Here is an 18,041-nt window from a genome sequence, read left to right on the forward strand (position 1 = left end):
ACACACACACACACACACACACACACACACACACACACACACACACATACACGTCACACAAGGCTGAATTCTCTGGAAGGGGCAGAGGGCAACAGGGAAATTCTGCTGTCACAAAACGCTGGTAGCCTTGGACTATGCCATGAATTATTGTGACGCCCTACCCACCACAGCCCTAAAAATCCTTCAGTGGTCACTATTGCTCATTGATAAAAACCAAGTTCCCATCAGGTGACAGTCTTTCCGGATGTCTTCCCAGTTCTGCTCCTAGGTGAATGGCAAGATCCCGTCACATGTAGAACCTGAGCAGGCAGTTCATTCGCCTCCGAAGGCATTCTCTCCCCCTGCTGTGTTCACTGTCCACCACACCTGGAGACAGGCCTAGCTACTCTGTGTTGTCACTTCCCCCAGGAAGTCCTGCCTAAGCCCTTCGCAGCTGAAGTACCCTGCCCTGGACCCTCTGCCACTACACCAGCCTCCTGGGCCCTGGCTGAAGCTGTCTACACACCTGTGTCCCAAAGGCCTGGCTATCTGGCTGGGGCCTTCCTCTGCTGGCTCTACTGTCAGGGGACCCCAATCACTCGTATTGGTGCAAGGCCCTAAACCTTAGAACAAACAAAATGAACTTCCAGGAGCTTCTTATTTTTTCCATATCGTTACCAAACTTGAAAAGCAATTACAGTGCTTACAAAAGCCACATAAAATGTATTTGGTGCTATCTGTAGCTTGGGGATTATCAAAGCCCACAGTCCTTGTGGCAGGCAGGGCCCCCCCGATATTGGTGGTCTGGGCACCTTCTTATCACTACACAAAATGCAAAGCAACTCAACTGTTTTAGGGGCAGGTTGGCCACAAATTTACTCACCCATCTAATTCATTCCTGTGGCCTTACCCACGTCAGCTAGGTGTGGGCTGCAGCCCAGGCAAGCCAACAAACCTGAATTTGGCTCTGAGGTCCCTAGGATTCTGGTGTGCCATCTGGCTTTAGATTCTATTTTATTTCTCAAGGCCAGACTCGTTTCCTCCTCCAGGAAATGAGAATGGCAGACCCTGATGAGCCCCTGAGAACACACAAGTGTGTTGGTACATATGTATGCTCCTGCATGCATACACACCAACACACACATACATATCCAGGGCTGGGGATACGGCTCAGTTGGTGGAGTGTTTGCCTAGCAGGCCTGAGGCCCTGGGTCTGGAGTCTCGCACCAGGTAAATCAGATGTTATGACCTGTGTCTACAATCCCAGCCCTTTGAAGACGGAGACGGGAGGATCCGTTTAGAGCCGTTCTTAGCTATCCAGCCAGTTTGAGGCCAGCCTGGGCTACACAAAACCTAACGCAAGCAAAACAAAAAAACAACAACCAACTAAACAAATAAACAAAGCTAGTTCCCAGGTGACAGTAGGTAGCTCAGCACCTACCATGCAGAAAGCATTTGACAAATGGGCTATTACTGTTCACAAAAGACACACATACACAAGACTGTGGCGGATCTCAGGAGACTGGTGGAGTCAGCCCTGAGGCTGGCTCACCAGGTTTGGATCTCAGAGGACTCCTGGTGGGACCCAGGCCTTTGATGTGAGGGAAGCTGGAAGTCAACCCTTTGTCCGAAATCCAAGCTAGAGTGGGGCCTCGTCCTCTGAAAAGCCGCGAAAGCCCCACCCCTAGAGGTGTTTAGGCACAAGCTCTGTGGCTCACACTGACTCTCTTACCTAGCTCTTTTCTACCTGGGATCTCTTTCAAAAATCATTTTTTTGCCAGGTATGGTGGCGTATGGCTTTGATCCCAGACCTTAGGGAGGCAGAGGCAGGTGGATCTGTGTGGGTTCGAGGCCAGCCTGGTCTACAGAGTGAGTTCCAGGCCAGCCAGGGCTACACAGAGAAACCCTGTCTTTAAAAAAAGAAAAAAAAATTTTAAATTATTTTTAAGTACATTTAAGTATGGCATCGTGTGTGTGTGTGTATGTGTGTGTGTGTGTGTCACACACACACATGCACAAGTTAAAAAAAAAACTTGAGGAAATTGTTCTTTGCTTCTACTCAGGGCGCCACGCTTGGTCACAAGCACCGTCACCCGGTGAGCCCCTTCACTGGCCCTCCAGCTGGCTCCTGTGATGCTTTTCAGAAGACCATCCTACCAAAAAGCCGCTCTTTACAGGCCCTCCCAGGAGACGTCCGATCAGTCTCATGGCTGAGGCCTTAGTAATGCTACAGGAAGGCATCCTTCACCCCATCACCTCCGCTTCCTTCAGGTTCCCACCACACTTGCCTGAGGTACTCACATTGGGAAAATCCAGGAAGAGAACGTGGACTTCGTGCACAGCGTTGGCAACCCGAGCTACACAGCCCTCAGAGACCTGGCTGGTGGTAAATGTCACCTCACCCCTTGTGGGGTCCACAGGCTGGAGATCACAATGGACTTCTTCTGCGAGACCTGCCGGTAAAGCACAGTGAGGTCAGAAGGGGGCAGGGCCAGGAATGTTTGCCTAGCATGGGCAAGGCCCTAGGTTCAATTCCCAGCACTAGAAGGAAAAAGCACTAAATATATTCTTATTCTTTAAAAAAATACATTGTTATTAGTATTGTTGTTATTGTTTGAAGACAGAGTTGGATGTAGCCCAGGCTGGCCTTAAGCTTGTCATGTAGCCAGTGATGGTCCTGACCTTCTGATCTTCCAGCCCCCACTTCCCAAATGCTGAGATTTCAGGTGTGCACCGTCCCGCCCGGATACAATCACATTCATTTTCTAAACGTTTCCTAGGTACTTGGTAGTAGCTCAGAGTTCATAGCTGTCCTACATGGTGGATGTCGTTTCATACATTCCATGAGTGGAGAAACTGTGGCTCAGCCAGAGAAAGTCTCCCAGAGTCACAGTGTTACTGGGTGTAATGTTGGAAGACAAAGGTCAAATAAAGATAAAGAATAAATTCTAATTGCAGATAAATAGGAATCATTTTTCAAGGTATAATTTATCTATCATCTATCTATCTATATCTATTTTTTTTAAAAGATTTTGTTTTTGTTTTTCGGGACAAGGTTTCTCTTGGCTATCTTGAGCTTGCTTTGTAGACCAGGCTGGCCTTGAATTCATAGAGATCCACCTGCCTCTGCCTCCCTGAGTGCTCAGATTACAGGAAGATATAATTTTAAATATATAATAATATACTTATACTACAAAACATTCATTGATTATCTGAAATTCAAACTTAACTATTATTTCAGGAGAGATGTTGTTTGTTTTCTGCTTTTTTGTTTTTTTTGTTTGTTTGGTTGGTTGTTTTGTTTCCTTTTCTTTTTTTGAGATGAGGTGTCACTATGTAGTTCCAGCTGGCCTAGAACTCACTATGAAGACGAGGCTGGCCTTGAACTCACAGAGACTGCCTGTTTCTGTCTCCCCAGTGCTGGGATTAAAGGTAGGTGCCACTGTGCACAGCTATCCACTAGTGCCAGATGACCCCAACAGGCAGGGCCCCATGGTAGACCCCAAGGCTTAAGGCCAGTTTAATCCAAAGGAAGATGGGGGTGAGGTAGGGAGACAGTTTTCCCTCTTCTGACCTCAAAGTGTCCGTCCCTAAGAGGCTGTTTCTGAGGAGAGAATTTCCTGCCTCAGCAGGAGCAGCCCAGGTTGAAGGCAGTGATGGGGCAGGCCTTACAGCCTGCCGACAGGCGGCCCGGAAACACGGGTCCCAAGGGAGAGGAATGGAATTTCACCCTGACCCAGCAAAGGGGGAAGAGGAAATGAGGCCCCCTACACCTCGTCCTAAGGAATGTGCTGAGGGGAAGGGGGGCTGTGGCGGAGGGACAGAGAAGGGGAGGCTGTTTGGAAGTTTATGTCTCCATCTTGTCGTGCTCACTTCCTGTTTTCTTGGAGATCAAAGATGGGCGAGGAGGACCAGGCTTCACGTCCAGCTGACGCCAGTGCTGAGGATGGGGGAAGGCTGGCTCTTCCTGAACCACGGGCGCCTGTGGCCTGAGCAGCCTTCTTCCCCACCTTTGTAGCTAGCTTGTTGGTCCACTGAGGTCAGAGAAGGAGGAAAGATGGCTGCTTCAGACCCTCCAATGCCATCCTTCATCTCCATCTTGGGAAGAGAATAGGGGCAGGTACCCCTTGCTGCTGTAGGAGCCCAAACCTCATCAGCCCCAGTCCCATCTACAGTATGTTAGGGACATGCTTGTGTTTGGGCAATATGGTATTTTGGTTCAAAGCAAGTTCCTGGGAACTGGGCCCAACATCCAGTTCTGACTAGCTGTGTGGTTTGGGAGTGGGGTGATTTCAGCACTTGGGGCTTTAGTTTTCTGGTCTGTCCAATGGGCAATCGGACAGAAAAGCATGCTGTCTGCGGGTTGTTGGGAACCTGTGAGGCACGCATGTGGCTGTTCTGTCTGTAGCTTTCTTGCCTGCGTGTGCTGCGGCAATTGGCTGTTTAAGGGCTGGGGTGCAGCTGAAGGACAGGACAGATCAGTAGGGTTCCTTTCCCTCACCACAATAGACTCAAGGGTTGGTACCTTCTCCTGTTGTCAATTTCCCCTCTGATCCACCCGACTCCTTCCCATTCTTAAGCGTGGGCTGCTCCTACCTAGAAGGGGAGGCTGCAGCCTGAACAGAGGGATGCTTATGTCATACATACATGTGGCTGCCCTCTGGGTCTCCGGCTGCTCTCCCAACATGACCCACGATCTGATCTGGCCTACAGATCTTTGGACTTTCCCTACTCCCCTCCCCAGACTTCCAGGAACCCCAGTTCCTCTGGCATTGCCGGGCTGCCTGGGGCCGCCTCCTCCATGCCGTCAGCCAGCGCCAGCAGGAGAGGCCACAGGCCTGGCCATTATGTAATGATCAGATAACAGGCCAGGCTGGGAGATCAGATAAGAGGCCCATTTATTTTGGGGCCTTTTCGAATACTGGTTGCCCCCACCCCACAGACGAGAATGGGGAGACAGGAGGGAGTGTGACGCCTGAGCCTGTCTCCAGAAGCCCAAGGCGGGCCCAGGGCGGCTGAAAACAATCCCCTGGCACCAAGGGAAATGCCGGGGGGCCTCCCGGGAACTGTCGGAGGAGGCGCCGCTGGGGACCTAGAAGTCACCCTTGGAGAACGGGGTGACCCTGACCTCCTGAGTAAGAGTCTGGAGCACCCTCCCACTCCTCTTCCTTCATCCTTACCTAAGTACAGGGCCTTACACAGCCACTCCCATTCCATCCCAAATAGCTCCTGGAGGCCATCAGACTAAGTCGTTGTGGGGCCCCATGGCCTGGTCATAAGCTCAGCTTCTTCACCTCTCTGAGACTCAGTCTGAGCTTGCAAGGACTATAGAACGAGCCTCACTCATTTGTAGGCACAATTACCACACCAAAGCTTCCGTCTTGTTCCCTGTCTGGGGGCTTGTATGAGTAAATTCCTTGCTTCCTTATAGCAGCCCTCGGAGGTGGGTGGGCGGTTCTGATGCCCATTTCACAGCTAGTTAGGGAGGCAAAAGGATTTCCCTAGGAGACCTAGATACTCAGCAGCAGGGCCTGGCCTTGAGCTCTCGGAGGGTCTAGTTCTACCCCCTGGCATTTGCTTCGTGTGTCTATCAGTGTCAGTTCTGACGCATCATAGGTGCTATGAATATCTGTGCCACCGATGATGCTTTCTGACAAAAGACTTCTTCAGCTACTTCACCACCCACCTAGCTACCGTCCAATGACAGCCTCAGAGATAGGTGTCCCATCTCCCAGTCAGGCCACCAGCAAGACACAGTTCCCCCTTCTTTCCCAGTCTCCAACACCCACAGAGCCAAATTCATGCTCCGAAGCCTAAAGAGGGGTCAAAAGATGGAGAGGTTGACTAATGCCCAACGTTCCCATCCCAATCGTGCCACCCTCTAGGCTCCTTTTCATGCGTGATGATGGAGTGGTGGAGATCCTATGCCACCCTCAGAGAGCTGGCGAGCACTCCCAGACTGTCACGGACACAGGGCCCGGCCACCTGCTGAAGGATGGAGATTGCACAGGACCTGCTGAAGAACTGTTGTTCCCTTCCAGTCAGAGGTGAGCGTTTTCTCCAGGCGCACCTTGCTCGCCTTCGCCCTTTTGCAGACCGGCGGCTACCCTTTAAGATTGATTTATTTTAGTTTCACAGGCACAGGCACGCACCTGCATGCGTGAATTATGCGCACCATGGACATGCAGTGCCCGCACAGGGCAGAAGAGGGCATCAGAGCCCCCTGGAATTGGAGGTATGGAGAGCCGTAAGCTGACATGTGGGCACTGGGAACCAAATCTGGTCTTCCGCAAGAACAGCAAGTGCTGGTCACTGCCGAGTCATCTGTCAGCCCACAGCTAGCCCCAGCGGTCATCTTTTATTGACCACCTGACCAACTTGGATTCAACTTTCAAAACTATTGTTAGCCTCTTCTCGAAACTGGTGCCTCCTGGCGCATGCCTTTGATCCCAGCACTTGAGAGACAGAGACAGGTGGATCTCTGTGATTTTGAGGCCAGCCTGGTCTATGGAGTGAGTTCTGGACTTCTAGACAAGCCTACACCATAAATACCCTGTGTCTCAAAAAACAAAACAAAAATTCCAAAAAAAAGAAGCAGGTACCTCCTTTCTTAGGTGCACCAGGACCTGATGTCTGAAAGTCACAGAGTCACACATGCTCAGGTGGGAGCTACTTTGTTGTGTTTGTTTGTCTGTTTTGATGGGTTTGGGCTGTTTTGTTTCTACTTTATGTGTAGGTGTGCGGGTGAACGTGTGTGACTGTGCATGTGTGGGACTTACACCAGGCTGTTCCTCAGCACCATTCACCTTACTTTCTGAGATAAGGCCTTTCACTAGACTGGAGCTCACTGGGTAGCTCCGCTGATGAGCCAGTGAGCGGCAGGGATCCTCCTGTGTTCTCCTCACTAGCACTGGGGTTGCTCGGGCTCAACACTACTGTACCCATTATCATCATCATCATCATCATCATCATCATCATCATCATCATCATCATCATATGAGTTCTGGGCATTGAAGTCAGGTCCTCAGCGCTTGCACAGCAAACCTGTACGAGCTGAACAATCTCCCCAGCCTTAAAAAAAAAAAAATTATGACTAGGTCTTCTTAGCCACACAGTGGTGGCACACGTCTTTCATCCCAGCACTCAGGAGGCAGAGGCAGGTAGATCTTTGAGTTTGAGTCCAGCCTGGTCTACAGAGTGAGTTCCGAGGCTGCCAGGGCTCCACAGAGAAACCCTGTCTTTAAAAACAAATGAACAAACAAGCAACCCCCCCCCCAAAAAAAAAAACAAAACAAACAGGGTCTCACTCTCTAATTCAGGTTGGCTTCAGTCTCACAGAAATCCCATCTGCCGTCTTTGCCCCCTGAATGATGGCATTAGAGGTATGTGCCACCATGCCTGGCCTGGATTTTGTTTTGCTTTGTTTTTTAAGATTTATTTATTTTTCTCTGTGTGAGTATTTCATAGGTATCTATGTACACGTATATATGTATTGCATCACAACCATGCCGAGTGCTCTCGGAGGTCAGAGGGCAGAGTCAGACCCCCTGGAACTGGAATTACAGAGGGTTGTGAGGCACCATGCGGGTGCTGGGAACAGAATCTGGGTCCTCTGTAAGAGCAAGTGTTCAAACCGCTGAACCATCTCGCCAGCCTCTTTTAAAGATTCATTGATTATTTGTTTTCTCTTTTTAAGATTCATTTAATTCTTATTTGTGTGGTGTGTGTGTGTGTGTGTGTGAATGTGTGGTGTGCATGGTGTGTGGTGCGTGTGTTTGGATGTTGGAGTGTGCATGTGTGGTGTGTGTGTGTACACGTGCCTGCACAGGATCCCCTAGAGCTGGAGTTAAAGGCAATTCTGTGCTGTGTGGTGTGGGCTCTGGAAACCCATGTCCTTTGAATGCTCTGAACCCTTGAGCCATCTCTGCAGGGCTGGGTTGTTTTTGAGACAGGATTTCCTATCTTTTAGGGCCCAGGCTACCCTAAAATTTACCATGTATCTGGAGCTCATCTTGAATTCCTGATTCTCTTGCCTCAGTTTCTCAAGTGCACCCACACCGGGCTGCTGCTGTTTAGCTCCTTCTATCTGCACCCCCAGAGCACAGCACAGGGACAGTCTGGTTCACTGTGTCCCTGTCATTTGTCTGGGCTGGGGTGGGCCAGAATGCGGTATGTGCAGTAAATGTTAAGGCTTATCTGTAACTTGCTAGCAGATCCTCCTACTGTTCTTGGACCCCTCTGAATGATGTCCAGAGGTTCTATCTGGGACAAAGGCCAGAAGGCAGGACACTGACAGCAGATGCAGCGTCTCAGGGTTTCATCTAAGGGGGCTGGGACAAAGGACCAAGTCCTGAAATGAGGGCTCAGGCTGCAGGAGGAGGTAGCTTATGGAAATGGCTGGTCCAAGGTTTTGGGTCCCGGCTCTCCACTGTAGTCTGTGTTGCTTAGCAAGTTCTCTTGTCTCCTAGACCCCAGTCTCTCCATCTGTAACAGAGGGTCGACAGCCTAGAGCAGTGCCAGTGCTGGTGTACAGCAAGTACTCCATAAACGTGATCACCCCAATTATATGCCGACATTAAATCCAGTTTACTTTGCAAGTCCCTCAACTTGCAGGACTGCTGCCCCGAAGCTTGGTCTGGAGGCAAAGGTGGGGCCTGGAACTCGGCCCCCAGCTTTTTAAGTCTCCCGTGCCTAGCCACCAAAGGGCCCAGAGAGGAGGCTGGGTCAGGAGCAGACAGCCTGGGGTGGAAATCAGGACATGTCACTTACTGACAACTTGAGCATCCTCGTCTGTTCACCGGGCCAACACACCAAGGACACAGAGAGCAGATCGCCTGTTGCTTGCCCAGATCTGCCTGAAGGCCCCAGAGCACACGGAGCAGGCCTGTCCTCCAACCCCCCAGGACTGGCTCACATGTGGCTCGGAGCAGGTCCTCTGTCCCTCTTCTCAGCATCTCAGTCTCTCTGGCTGAAGTGAGAGGGAATCCTACTTTTTCTTTTAATATTTAAAGTTTATTTTATTGTTCATATGCATGTGTGTGTGCCTTCCTGAGTGTATGTGCACTACAAGCATGCATGTTATAGGTGGTTCAAATGTGAGTAAACCGAACCCAGGTGTGGAAGGAGAACCTTAGTGGTCATTCCCTCGTAGGCCCCAGGGAGCCACTGTGCCAGAAGCTTCCAAGTGAAATAAGCCAAAATACGGGGAATGGTACATGCATCAAACTGGAACAAAGGGGAAACCACTTAACTACTCAGCAGGGGACTACTTTCTGTTCAAATGATGGCACACAGCTGTGTCAGAATAGTCCAGAACTGCAAACAGCTTTGGAGTCCGAATGGTGACATGGAGATACTATGGCACTTAAGAAGGATCCACAGGACTCTCACGTGTTTATCAGTGGGGCCAGAAATAAGGCCTTGCCCAGCCTAGAGGTCAGTTTATAGATGCTAACAGACCTGGGAGTATTTGTCTACAGTATCAAGGATCGAACTTGGAATATTCTAGAAAAGTGTTCTGCCGTTCGTCTTCCAGCCTTAATCAGGAGGGGGGTGTGTGTGTGTGTGTGTGTGTGTGTGTGTGTGTGTGTGTGTGCCCTCTCTTCCCATCATGTAGATTCTGGGAGTCAAACGCAAGTTGGCAGCCTTAGCATCAGCTCTTTATCTGATTTTGTCAGCCCACAGACCTAAGATTTTAAAAATCATCTCCCCCCTCACTCTATTCCCTTGCCCCTCCCTCTTTCTTTTGTTCTCCTGAGACAGGTCTTCATCTAGCTCAATTTAGACTTGAGCTCGACATGAGCTCAAATTTCTGGTCCTGCCTCTACCTCCTGAGTGCTGGTATTACAGGTGTGTCCACCATGCATGCCTCTCCTCCCCTTCCTTTGCTCTCTTCTTTGCAGAGCCTCACATCTGCTAGGCATGGTTTTCCCAGGGAGCTATATCCCAGCACCCCTCACGCATCTGTAGTCTTTCAGGAGCAACACACGGTTAAGTTGCTCTATAAGAATCTCCACATGGGGACTGGAGAAACGGCTCGGTGGTTAAGAGCATGCGTTGCTCTTCCAGAAGACCTAGGTTCGGTTCCTGGCACCAACCTGGGGACTTACAACTCTCTGTGCCTCCCTGGGCACACAAACATACATGCATGCAAAACAACCCATACGCATAAAACTAACAAAACAAGTCAATCCACAACAGAAGAATTTGTCTTCGAAAGCCCCCTGGACTCAGAGAAAATCCCACACCGAAGAACAGTCACACCAAGTGCGCCTCCTTGCAGAACTTTCTTTGTGCAAACCGCATCCTTGTGTCTTATTAGTAGATATGGGTCCTCACGGTGTGATGTGTTGTAGAAACCTGTGTGTCGTGGTGAATGGATCCACTGGTTTCGTGGTAGCTGCTGGGTGGCATTCTGTGACAGTATGACTTCTTCAATGAGACCTCTGCTGATGGACATTTGGGTTGGGACCTAGTTGCTGGGTTTATTACAGGTACCTATAGGCCATCCATCCTTACAGAGTTGACAGGGATCTCTCTAAGGTTGACTTTTTTTTTTTTTTTTGGACAGACTCTTACTATGTAGTCCAGACTGGCCTTAAACTCGCCATGTAATCTAAGCTGTCCAGGAACTTATGTGGATACTATGGCCTCAGCCTCCCAAGGGCTGAGATTACAGCTGTGTGCCACCACACCCGGGGCTGACTTTCAAAGTTGAGTCGTGAGGGTAAAATGTTATACACAAGACACAACTTTAGAAAATTCTGCTGTGTTGTGCCCCAGAAGACTGGGCCCATTTTTTCCACCCTCCATCCTAACCCCATCCCCAAGGATCTGAGTTCTGTGCTCTAACCAGCCAGGGCTATATTTTTATTTTATTGAGACCTTTTCTCAATAAAATAAAATAAAAATATGGATGTATTTATATGCATGTGTAAATGAAAATATGTGTACTTTTTTTTAACTCAGGACCTTACAAATATGGCATGTAAGAGCTCTTATCAGAACTCATTATTTCCTAATTATTATACCTGCTTACCATCATCTACACCCTTGAGGGTGTCTGCACCTCCTGCCTCTGTAGGGGAGAGAGGTGATTGCTGTGTGCCACTGACCTCTGATTTCCAAATAAGAACTGAGGGTTAGTGGCCTGAAATCAGCTCAATCAACCGATCTACAATCTGGACAGAGACCTTAGGCACTGACATCCACCTCCCAAACTACAAGTCAGGCCCTAAAGATCTTGCAGTTCGCCCCAAGCCCAGAAGAAGAGGGCCTGGAATCCTGTCCCAGGCTCAGGTCAGGCTGTTAGAATTGATGGATTTGGAAGGTCAGAGCCTCCATTTTCTCTTCCGGGAAATGGGGTAATTGTGGCAGCCATCTTGCAGGGTCACATGTGGCCAGAATAAGGGTTCTCTGGAGGGGCACAGACCTTGCGTCAAATCCCTGCCAAGTCACTCAGTGCCTCTGAGACTCAATTTCCGGTGACCAATGAGGTGGTGACAAGAAATCTCCCATCAATTGCGGCCGTTAGGATGCTGGGATGGCCCCATCCCCTCCCCACACTCCTGCCTCCCAGCAGCCCATGCGAACCCTCCAACAAGCCCGTGAATCTGCAGGTGAGCAGGTGGTATCCGCAGGGCGGGTGGCTGAGGAGCAGGCCCCACTGAAACCCAGCATGAGAAGGACTGCGGTCTGGGCTCCTCACCATCCCTCCTCAGGTCAATTTGAATGCTCAGCCTGACTGAGAAGAGCCACAGAACCCCTAAGTGAGCCTGTGCCCTTCTTGAAAAGGGGAACAGAGGCAGGGCAAGCATGTGGTCTTTGTGGGCAAAGCGGGTGGAAGGGGTATGGGGGAGAACTTGAAGCTAATAACAGCAGACACTCTTTGGAAAAATGATCTCACCACCAACCTCTACTATAGCGTCCTCTGGCTCAGAGGCCTCGTCCCAAAGATTGCATAAGGAAACAAGGAGGTCAAAGTTGGACCCAGAGTCTAAATTTCTCCTGTGCTTCCTCAAATGGGACACTTAAGGCTCAGAGAGGGGAGGGAATTCTTCCAGTGATACACAGCATTCTAGCTCCTGGCCTTCCTGATACTGAACACAGCAGGAAGGGTAACAGGCAGGTGCCAGGGCGAACATAAATAGCTTATCCTCCTCCCCCCAAGACTTTTAATGCTTAAGTTAGGCATCCTGTGAAATCTTTTGGTCATAACTGAAATAGCTGGTGATCCCATTCCTGCCTCCTAATAGTACATTGTGGGCGGCTATGAGCTCAGGACACAGGAATAAGTCCTGGAACGGGGCCTAGGCTGGGCTGTGTCCCACAACCCAGAGCCCTGGACACTTACTTGTGGGCACGAAGCTATAGATGGCCAGCAGCAGGGTAATGGCCAGAGGGAGCATGTCACGGTCCATGCTGTCCACCTGAGAGTCTGTGCGCTGGGCCTTATCCGGTATCCAGAGGCAGGGCTGCTGGTGGGCGCCGGGGCCGGCGTGGGTTCGCACGGGGACCCGAAGGGAGCAGGCGGCCGGAGCGACCACGTCCCTGCTCCAGCCTTCTGAGGTGGCGGCGGAGAAGTCAGGAGAAGTGGGCTCGAGACTCACAGCAGGGCAGGGGTCTCTAGCTGACTGGATGGTGGCAAAGAGACACTGGGCTCTTATGGACAGCGGCCGTAGTTGGTCCTGGCCTGGGGACGGGACACAGATGGAGGCAGGGGTCTGACCGTCACGGCGGGGAGTTCAGCTCATCCAGCCCGGCCCAGAGAGGCAGGAAATGCGCTTCCTTAGAGAAGGGGCCGGGCCAGGCTGCCTGCCAGGCGAGTAGAGGAAGTGCCACAGGCTTTGTCGCTGGGTGGGGGGCCCTGGGATGGGGGAGGCAGGATGATGGGAGGGCCCAGGCTGCCGACCTCCCCCATGCACCCCACCCTCCATCCACCCCTGCTGATGTTGACTGGTAAGGACATATCTGGGAACCTTACAGGGGACAAGGTCTGGCTGAAGCCTCAGAAACTCAAGGTCCCATTCTACAGATGAGGAAACAAATGATGGGCTGAGCCTTCTGGAAAGATGGTGTCGGGGATTCTAGCTGGTCCTCGCCAGCATCAGCACAGACTTGCAGGATTGCTCTAAGTTGTGCCCCTTGTATTACAGAGAGGGAAACTGAGGCCCAATGTGAAGAAGACACATTCCCAGGTTAGCATAGTAGAGCAGCTGGGACTGTACTGTCTGGGCCCAAAGAAGGCCATGGAGACCATAAAGACCCACACAGTAGGGAAAACACAGTGGACTTGGTAGCACACACCTATAATTCCTACCCTCTGCAGGCCAGGGCAGGAGAGCTGTGAGTTGGGGGCCGGCCTGGGCTATACATCAGTGACACCCTGTCTCAAAGGAGGAGCAGGCACAGGTTTTCATGACATTTCTGAAGTCTAATGGCCCTGGGTTTGGACCTGCCTTGCTCATTTCCAGGTAAGACATGAGGCTGAGTCTTTAATCTCAGTTACCTGCTTGTAATGCAGGGCACAGTTGTGTCCTCTTCCCCAGGCTCTTGGGAAATTTCCAAGGACAGAGTACAGAGTCCTGGGCCAGGCCTGCAGGAGCCGCTTGCCAAACCATACTCCCTCCCTTGACTAAGGTGACAATCCCAGAAAGGCCCATCTTCGGTCTGCGAATAGTAAACCCATACCGTGTGCCAACCGTGTTGCTAGGTAGCGTTTAGGATCCAGCCCAGGAAAGCTTGGAGAAGAAAAACTGAGCTGCCTGGAAAGGTGTCGGGCACTGGGGGAGTCCAGATAGAGCAAGCAGAGGAGGCCAAGAAAGAACAGGGCTGTAGACTAAAGCACTCGTGTAGGAAGTGCTTGGATTATCCTGGGGCAAAAGCAAGGGCGTAGAGAGGTTAAGAAGCTGTCTCTGGGAGGGCCTGAGCTCTGGCCTTTACCCCTGGGGCCAGTGCGAGTCAGTTGTCTGGAGGAGGGAGAAGGCTGAGAAGTGCAGCCTCTGAAAGGAGGTCTGGGTTTTCAGGCCTGGCCTCTAGGCTCCCTCTAGTCTTTCTCATGCCTCAGTGGCCAGGCCAGGCCAGCAGTTTGTCTCTGCAGTGGCTGACAGGAGACAGGGAGGGTAGTTGTGGTTCCTGAAGGCAGCTTGGAGGAAGGTCTCTCAACCAGGCAAACATGGGAGACCTAGCCTCACCAGACCTCCTAGTGATGGCTGCCTCTGCTCTTCCCTTCAGCCATGGAGATAGCAGATGGACACTGGGACTCCAGAGGGCAGGACGGGGTGGTGGTAGCGTGGCTGTGAGCTTCTGTCTCTACAAGCCCTAACAGAATCTGTTTGGGGAGCAGTCAGCCCAGCCCGCCCGGGGACTAAGCTCTCCACCAGGACCCACCCTGGGCGTTCACCTTCTCAGTATCAAATTGTCACCATTGACTCAAGGCCTGCTCCTTTGGGCTTTGTTTTACACAGGTGGAGGCCAGCTTGATAAGGAGCTTGGAGAGTGGACACCTCAGGGCTGCCTGACTTCAGCCCTGGCTCCATACCTCAGAGGGCAGCTGGTACAAAAACTGTAAGAACCACAAGGGAAGGTGGCAGCCAGGAGATCCTCCGGGACTCCAGGACAAAGTCCTCACGTTCCAGGCCCTTCCGGAGATGGACTGATCTGCCTCTCCAGGCTTCTTAACCTTTCCACACCCTGCTGTCTCAGGGTGATCCAAGTACTTCCTACTTCCATGCCTGAGCCTAAGCGTGGCCACTTCTTAGCCTTGTTTTGGTTTTTAGAGTTATTTTTTTATTTTTTTAAACAGGGTCTCACTGTGTAGCTTTGGCTGTCTCAGAATTAGCAATGTAGACCCGGCTGGCCTCAAGCTCATAAAGATCTGCCTGCCTCTGCCCTCCTAAATGCTGGGATTAAAGGTGTGTGCCAAACCAGGCACAATGGAGCTCACCCGTAATCCTAGAACTCAGAGAGGCAGAGGCAGGCAGATCTCCGTGAGTTTGAGACCAGCCTGGTCTACAAAGTCCAGGACAGCCAGACTACACAGAGAAACCTTATCTCGAAAAAAAATAAAAAATAAAATATATAAATAAATTCGTGCTGCCACACCTGGCCCGTGGACCCTTTTAAAGGTCCTTCCAAAAGCATCTCCATGCAGCACAGCCATCTCCGCTCAGATCATAAACAAGACATAATTCGTTCTCCAGGCGGAGGCTCCAGGTGGAGACAAGGAGGCATCTGTGAAGTGGCAGCTGACGGGACTCCTCTCTGCTCCCAGCTTTTCTCAGGCAGAGGCAGGAGGATGCCTGCAAGTTTAAGGCCAGCTTGATCGACACAACAAGGTCTGGGTTACCCAGGGCTTTGGAGCAAGACCCTGTCTCAAAACACCAGAAAGGAAAGGAAAGAAGAGGGACAACAAGATGGCTCAGGGTGAAAGTGCTTGGGTTTGACCCCTAGGGCCTACATGGAGAAAGAAGAGAACCGATTCCCCCAAATTGTCCTCTGAACTGAAAGTGTGTGTTATGGGACATGCGTGTCCACATACACACATACAAAAACACAGTAAGCAAAGAAATAAAATGTAACTTAAAAATTCTAAAAAGACAGGAACTGGGGAGAGAAAGCCTTACCAGGAGGCTTTAGGGGGCCCTGCCCGGGGAACCTCCTAAGCGGATGAAGGGTGTGGGGTCACCGGCCTGGAAGCTCTGAGCAGAGGTTGTCCCTGCCAGTTTGCAGCCTGGGTGGTGCCTCAATCCCCAGGGGACATCACTAAAAGTCCCAGGAGGGCAGGGACTTTGACGGCCTCTGCTGGCCTCTGCTGCTTTGGCCCTTCAGGGCAAAGGGACTTGGTTTCTTGAAATCTTTTTTCTTCTTTTTCTTTCTTTCTATTTTTTTTTTTTTTTTCTGTGTAGTCCTAGCCAGGACTCACTTTATAGATCAGGCTGGCCTCGAACTCACAGAGATCTGCCTGCCTCTGCCTCCCAAGTGCTGGGATTAAAGGCCTGTGCCACCATTCCCAGTTTATTTTTCTTTTTCTGGAAGGATCATCTCAAAGGCTTGCTTTCAATTTGTAATCCCCCTGCTTCAGACTCCCAGGTACGGGTGTGTGTAGGGCCATGCACGGCAAGCTATCTTTACTGAAAGCATGAGGTGCCCTGGAAGCCACGTGGGCCTGAGGGTTGTGGGGAAGACATTCTAATTTCTTATCCCTTGTAGGTGAAACCAGTCCTGGGCTGTTCTTTCCCCAGAAGCTGTGGTCACAGCCCCTTGCAGGAAGGGAGAGATCTGAGCAAACTGAGGTTTGCTTCCAGCATGCTCTCTCCTCTGGGGGGTGGGGGTGGGGCAGCGATACATTTCATCGCTTCCCTACTCCTGAGGGATAAACAAGGGCGAGAGAAAGGGGCACCACCTTTGGCTCTGTCCCCAAAAGACTGCCCCCACATCAGTGGACTCTCCCACTGAGGACCATAATCCAGCCAGGGTCTATCCTACTGCCCAGGAGCATCTCCGAATCTGTCAGGCCAAGCCATCATCTGCACAGGGTGATGGCTGATGGCTCCATGCTCCCCGACCTCACCTGTGTAAACACACCCCTCACCACAGCCTCCAGAAGCTATCCCTTGGGAGTCTGCCATCTGTTTGCTGCAGAGGCCCAATGTAGATGCTCTCCGGGGCCTCCTGTGCGCACTCCAGGGGAGACATGGCCCCCAGCCAGGAGTCTCGCAGTGGGCTCCGACTTCTTCCTGGTGGGGCCAGGAAGGCCTGAGCGGCAGGAAAGGACGAAGCACGTCTGCCTTGGCCCCTGGCCACCAAAGGAATGTCAGGCGGCCCCTAAGGACCCCAAGGCGGCCGTGAGTCTCCAGTACCGGCCTGCTGCCAGGGGCCGTTACTAATTGCAAGGCCAGATCCGCTCAGGCATGGTGAGGGGAGCGCTAGGCCAGGAGTCTGGGTACCTGACTCTGGCCCATGTTAGCCAGGGAGCCTAAGGCAAGGCCGTGCGACTTTCCGGAGCCTCAGTGCACCGTGGAGGGGGTGTGTGTAGGGCAGCCTGCTAGCCCTCGGGGACTCAAAATACAAGACAAGATTGTGAAGGCTCCATCACTCATGAACTTACCTGGCACAGCATAAAATGCCTCTTCACAGCCCATCCTCCTTTCACGACGGAAGTGAGGAGCAGATGTGCAAACGCACGGGGAGAGCAGCCGTGGATGTGTAGGGTTGGACCTGTTGGTTTTCCCTTGTTTTCAGAACCTTCTGTCCTAGTTTCCTTGCCACATTCCTTGTCGCCTTATCTGTCACTGGTCCCTCTTCATTCCCCCTCCCATAGCCTTTACACCCTTTTCCTTTTCTCTTCACTCTTACTTCCCAATCAGGTTTTCTCAGACCTTGGTGACCAATGACATCATATCCGAAGCCCAGGGACAAGTCGCCTGGGGAACTTGGGCTCAGGTAAGAAGAGGACAGACCTCTGGGAGGTCGTCTGTGCCCCTGTCCCTGCAACGTCCTTGAATGGCACGCATCCTGTGCCAGTTTGCCAGTTCCCTTTAGTCCTGACAAGCCACTGGGCTACGGTGCCCGCCAAGGTCCTGACCATAAAACAGTGTGGACAGGTTCTTTCCAGCCTGCAGGGCAAGGGCCAAGTCTCTTTTAGGAACTTGTTGCAGGTAGAGACCCTCAGCTGGGCTTCGTGGCACAGGCCTGCAGTCATACCAGCTCTTGAGAGACAGAGGTGATCCTCCGTGAGTCCAGGCTTAGCCTAGTCTGCATATTGTCACAAAAAGCCAAGCCAGGGGCTGAGAGATGACTCTGAGGCTGAGAGCACTTGCTGTTCTCTCAGAGAGCCCTGTTTTGTTTTGTTTTGTTTTGTTTTTCCCAGTGGCCCACAAATACCTGTAACTTCAGATGGAGGGATCTGACTTTTTCTGGTTTCCCTGGGCACCAGGCATACACACGGTGCATATAGATACACGCAGGCGAACACATCACATAAAGTAAAATAAACAATATATATATATATATATATATATATTTTTTTTTTTTTTTGAGATAAGGTTTCTCTGTGTAGCCTT

The 18,041-nt window shown here is 51.3% G+C and overlaps 1 protein-coding gene across 1 annotated transcript in view; it reads right to left on the reverse strand.

Annotated features, from left to right (window-relative positions):
• Window positions 1–12,737, reverse strand: part of Eng (endoglin) — a 34,845-nt gene extending 22,108 nt beyond the window's left edge. The window contains exons 1-2 of the mRNA XM_055600887.1: window positions 12,332–12,737; window positions 2,281–2,432 (exon numbers count right to left, since the gene is read on the reverse strand). Of these exons, the coding sequence (XP_055456862.1) occupies window positions 2,281–2,432; window positions 12,332–12,398 (219 nt within the window). The 5' untranslated portion in view covers window positions 12,399–12,737. The remainder of the gene's footprint in view (window positions 1–2,280; window positions 2,433–12,331) is intronic.
• Between the last annotated feature and the right edge of the window lie 5,304 nt (window positions 12,738–18,041).

This window comes from Psammomys obesus, unplaced genomic scaffold (assembly GCF_907164565.1).
Source record: "Psammomys obesus unplaced genomic scaffold, mPsaObe1.curated_primary_1811, whole genome shotgun sequence".
NCBI lineage: Eukaryota > Metazoa > Chordata > Mammalia > Rodentia > Muridae > Psammomys > Psammomys obesus.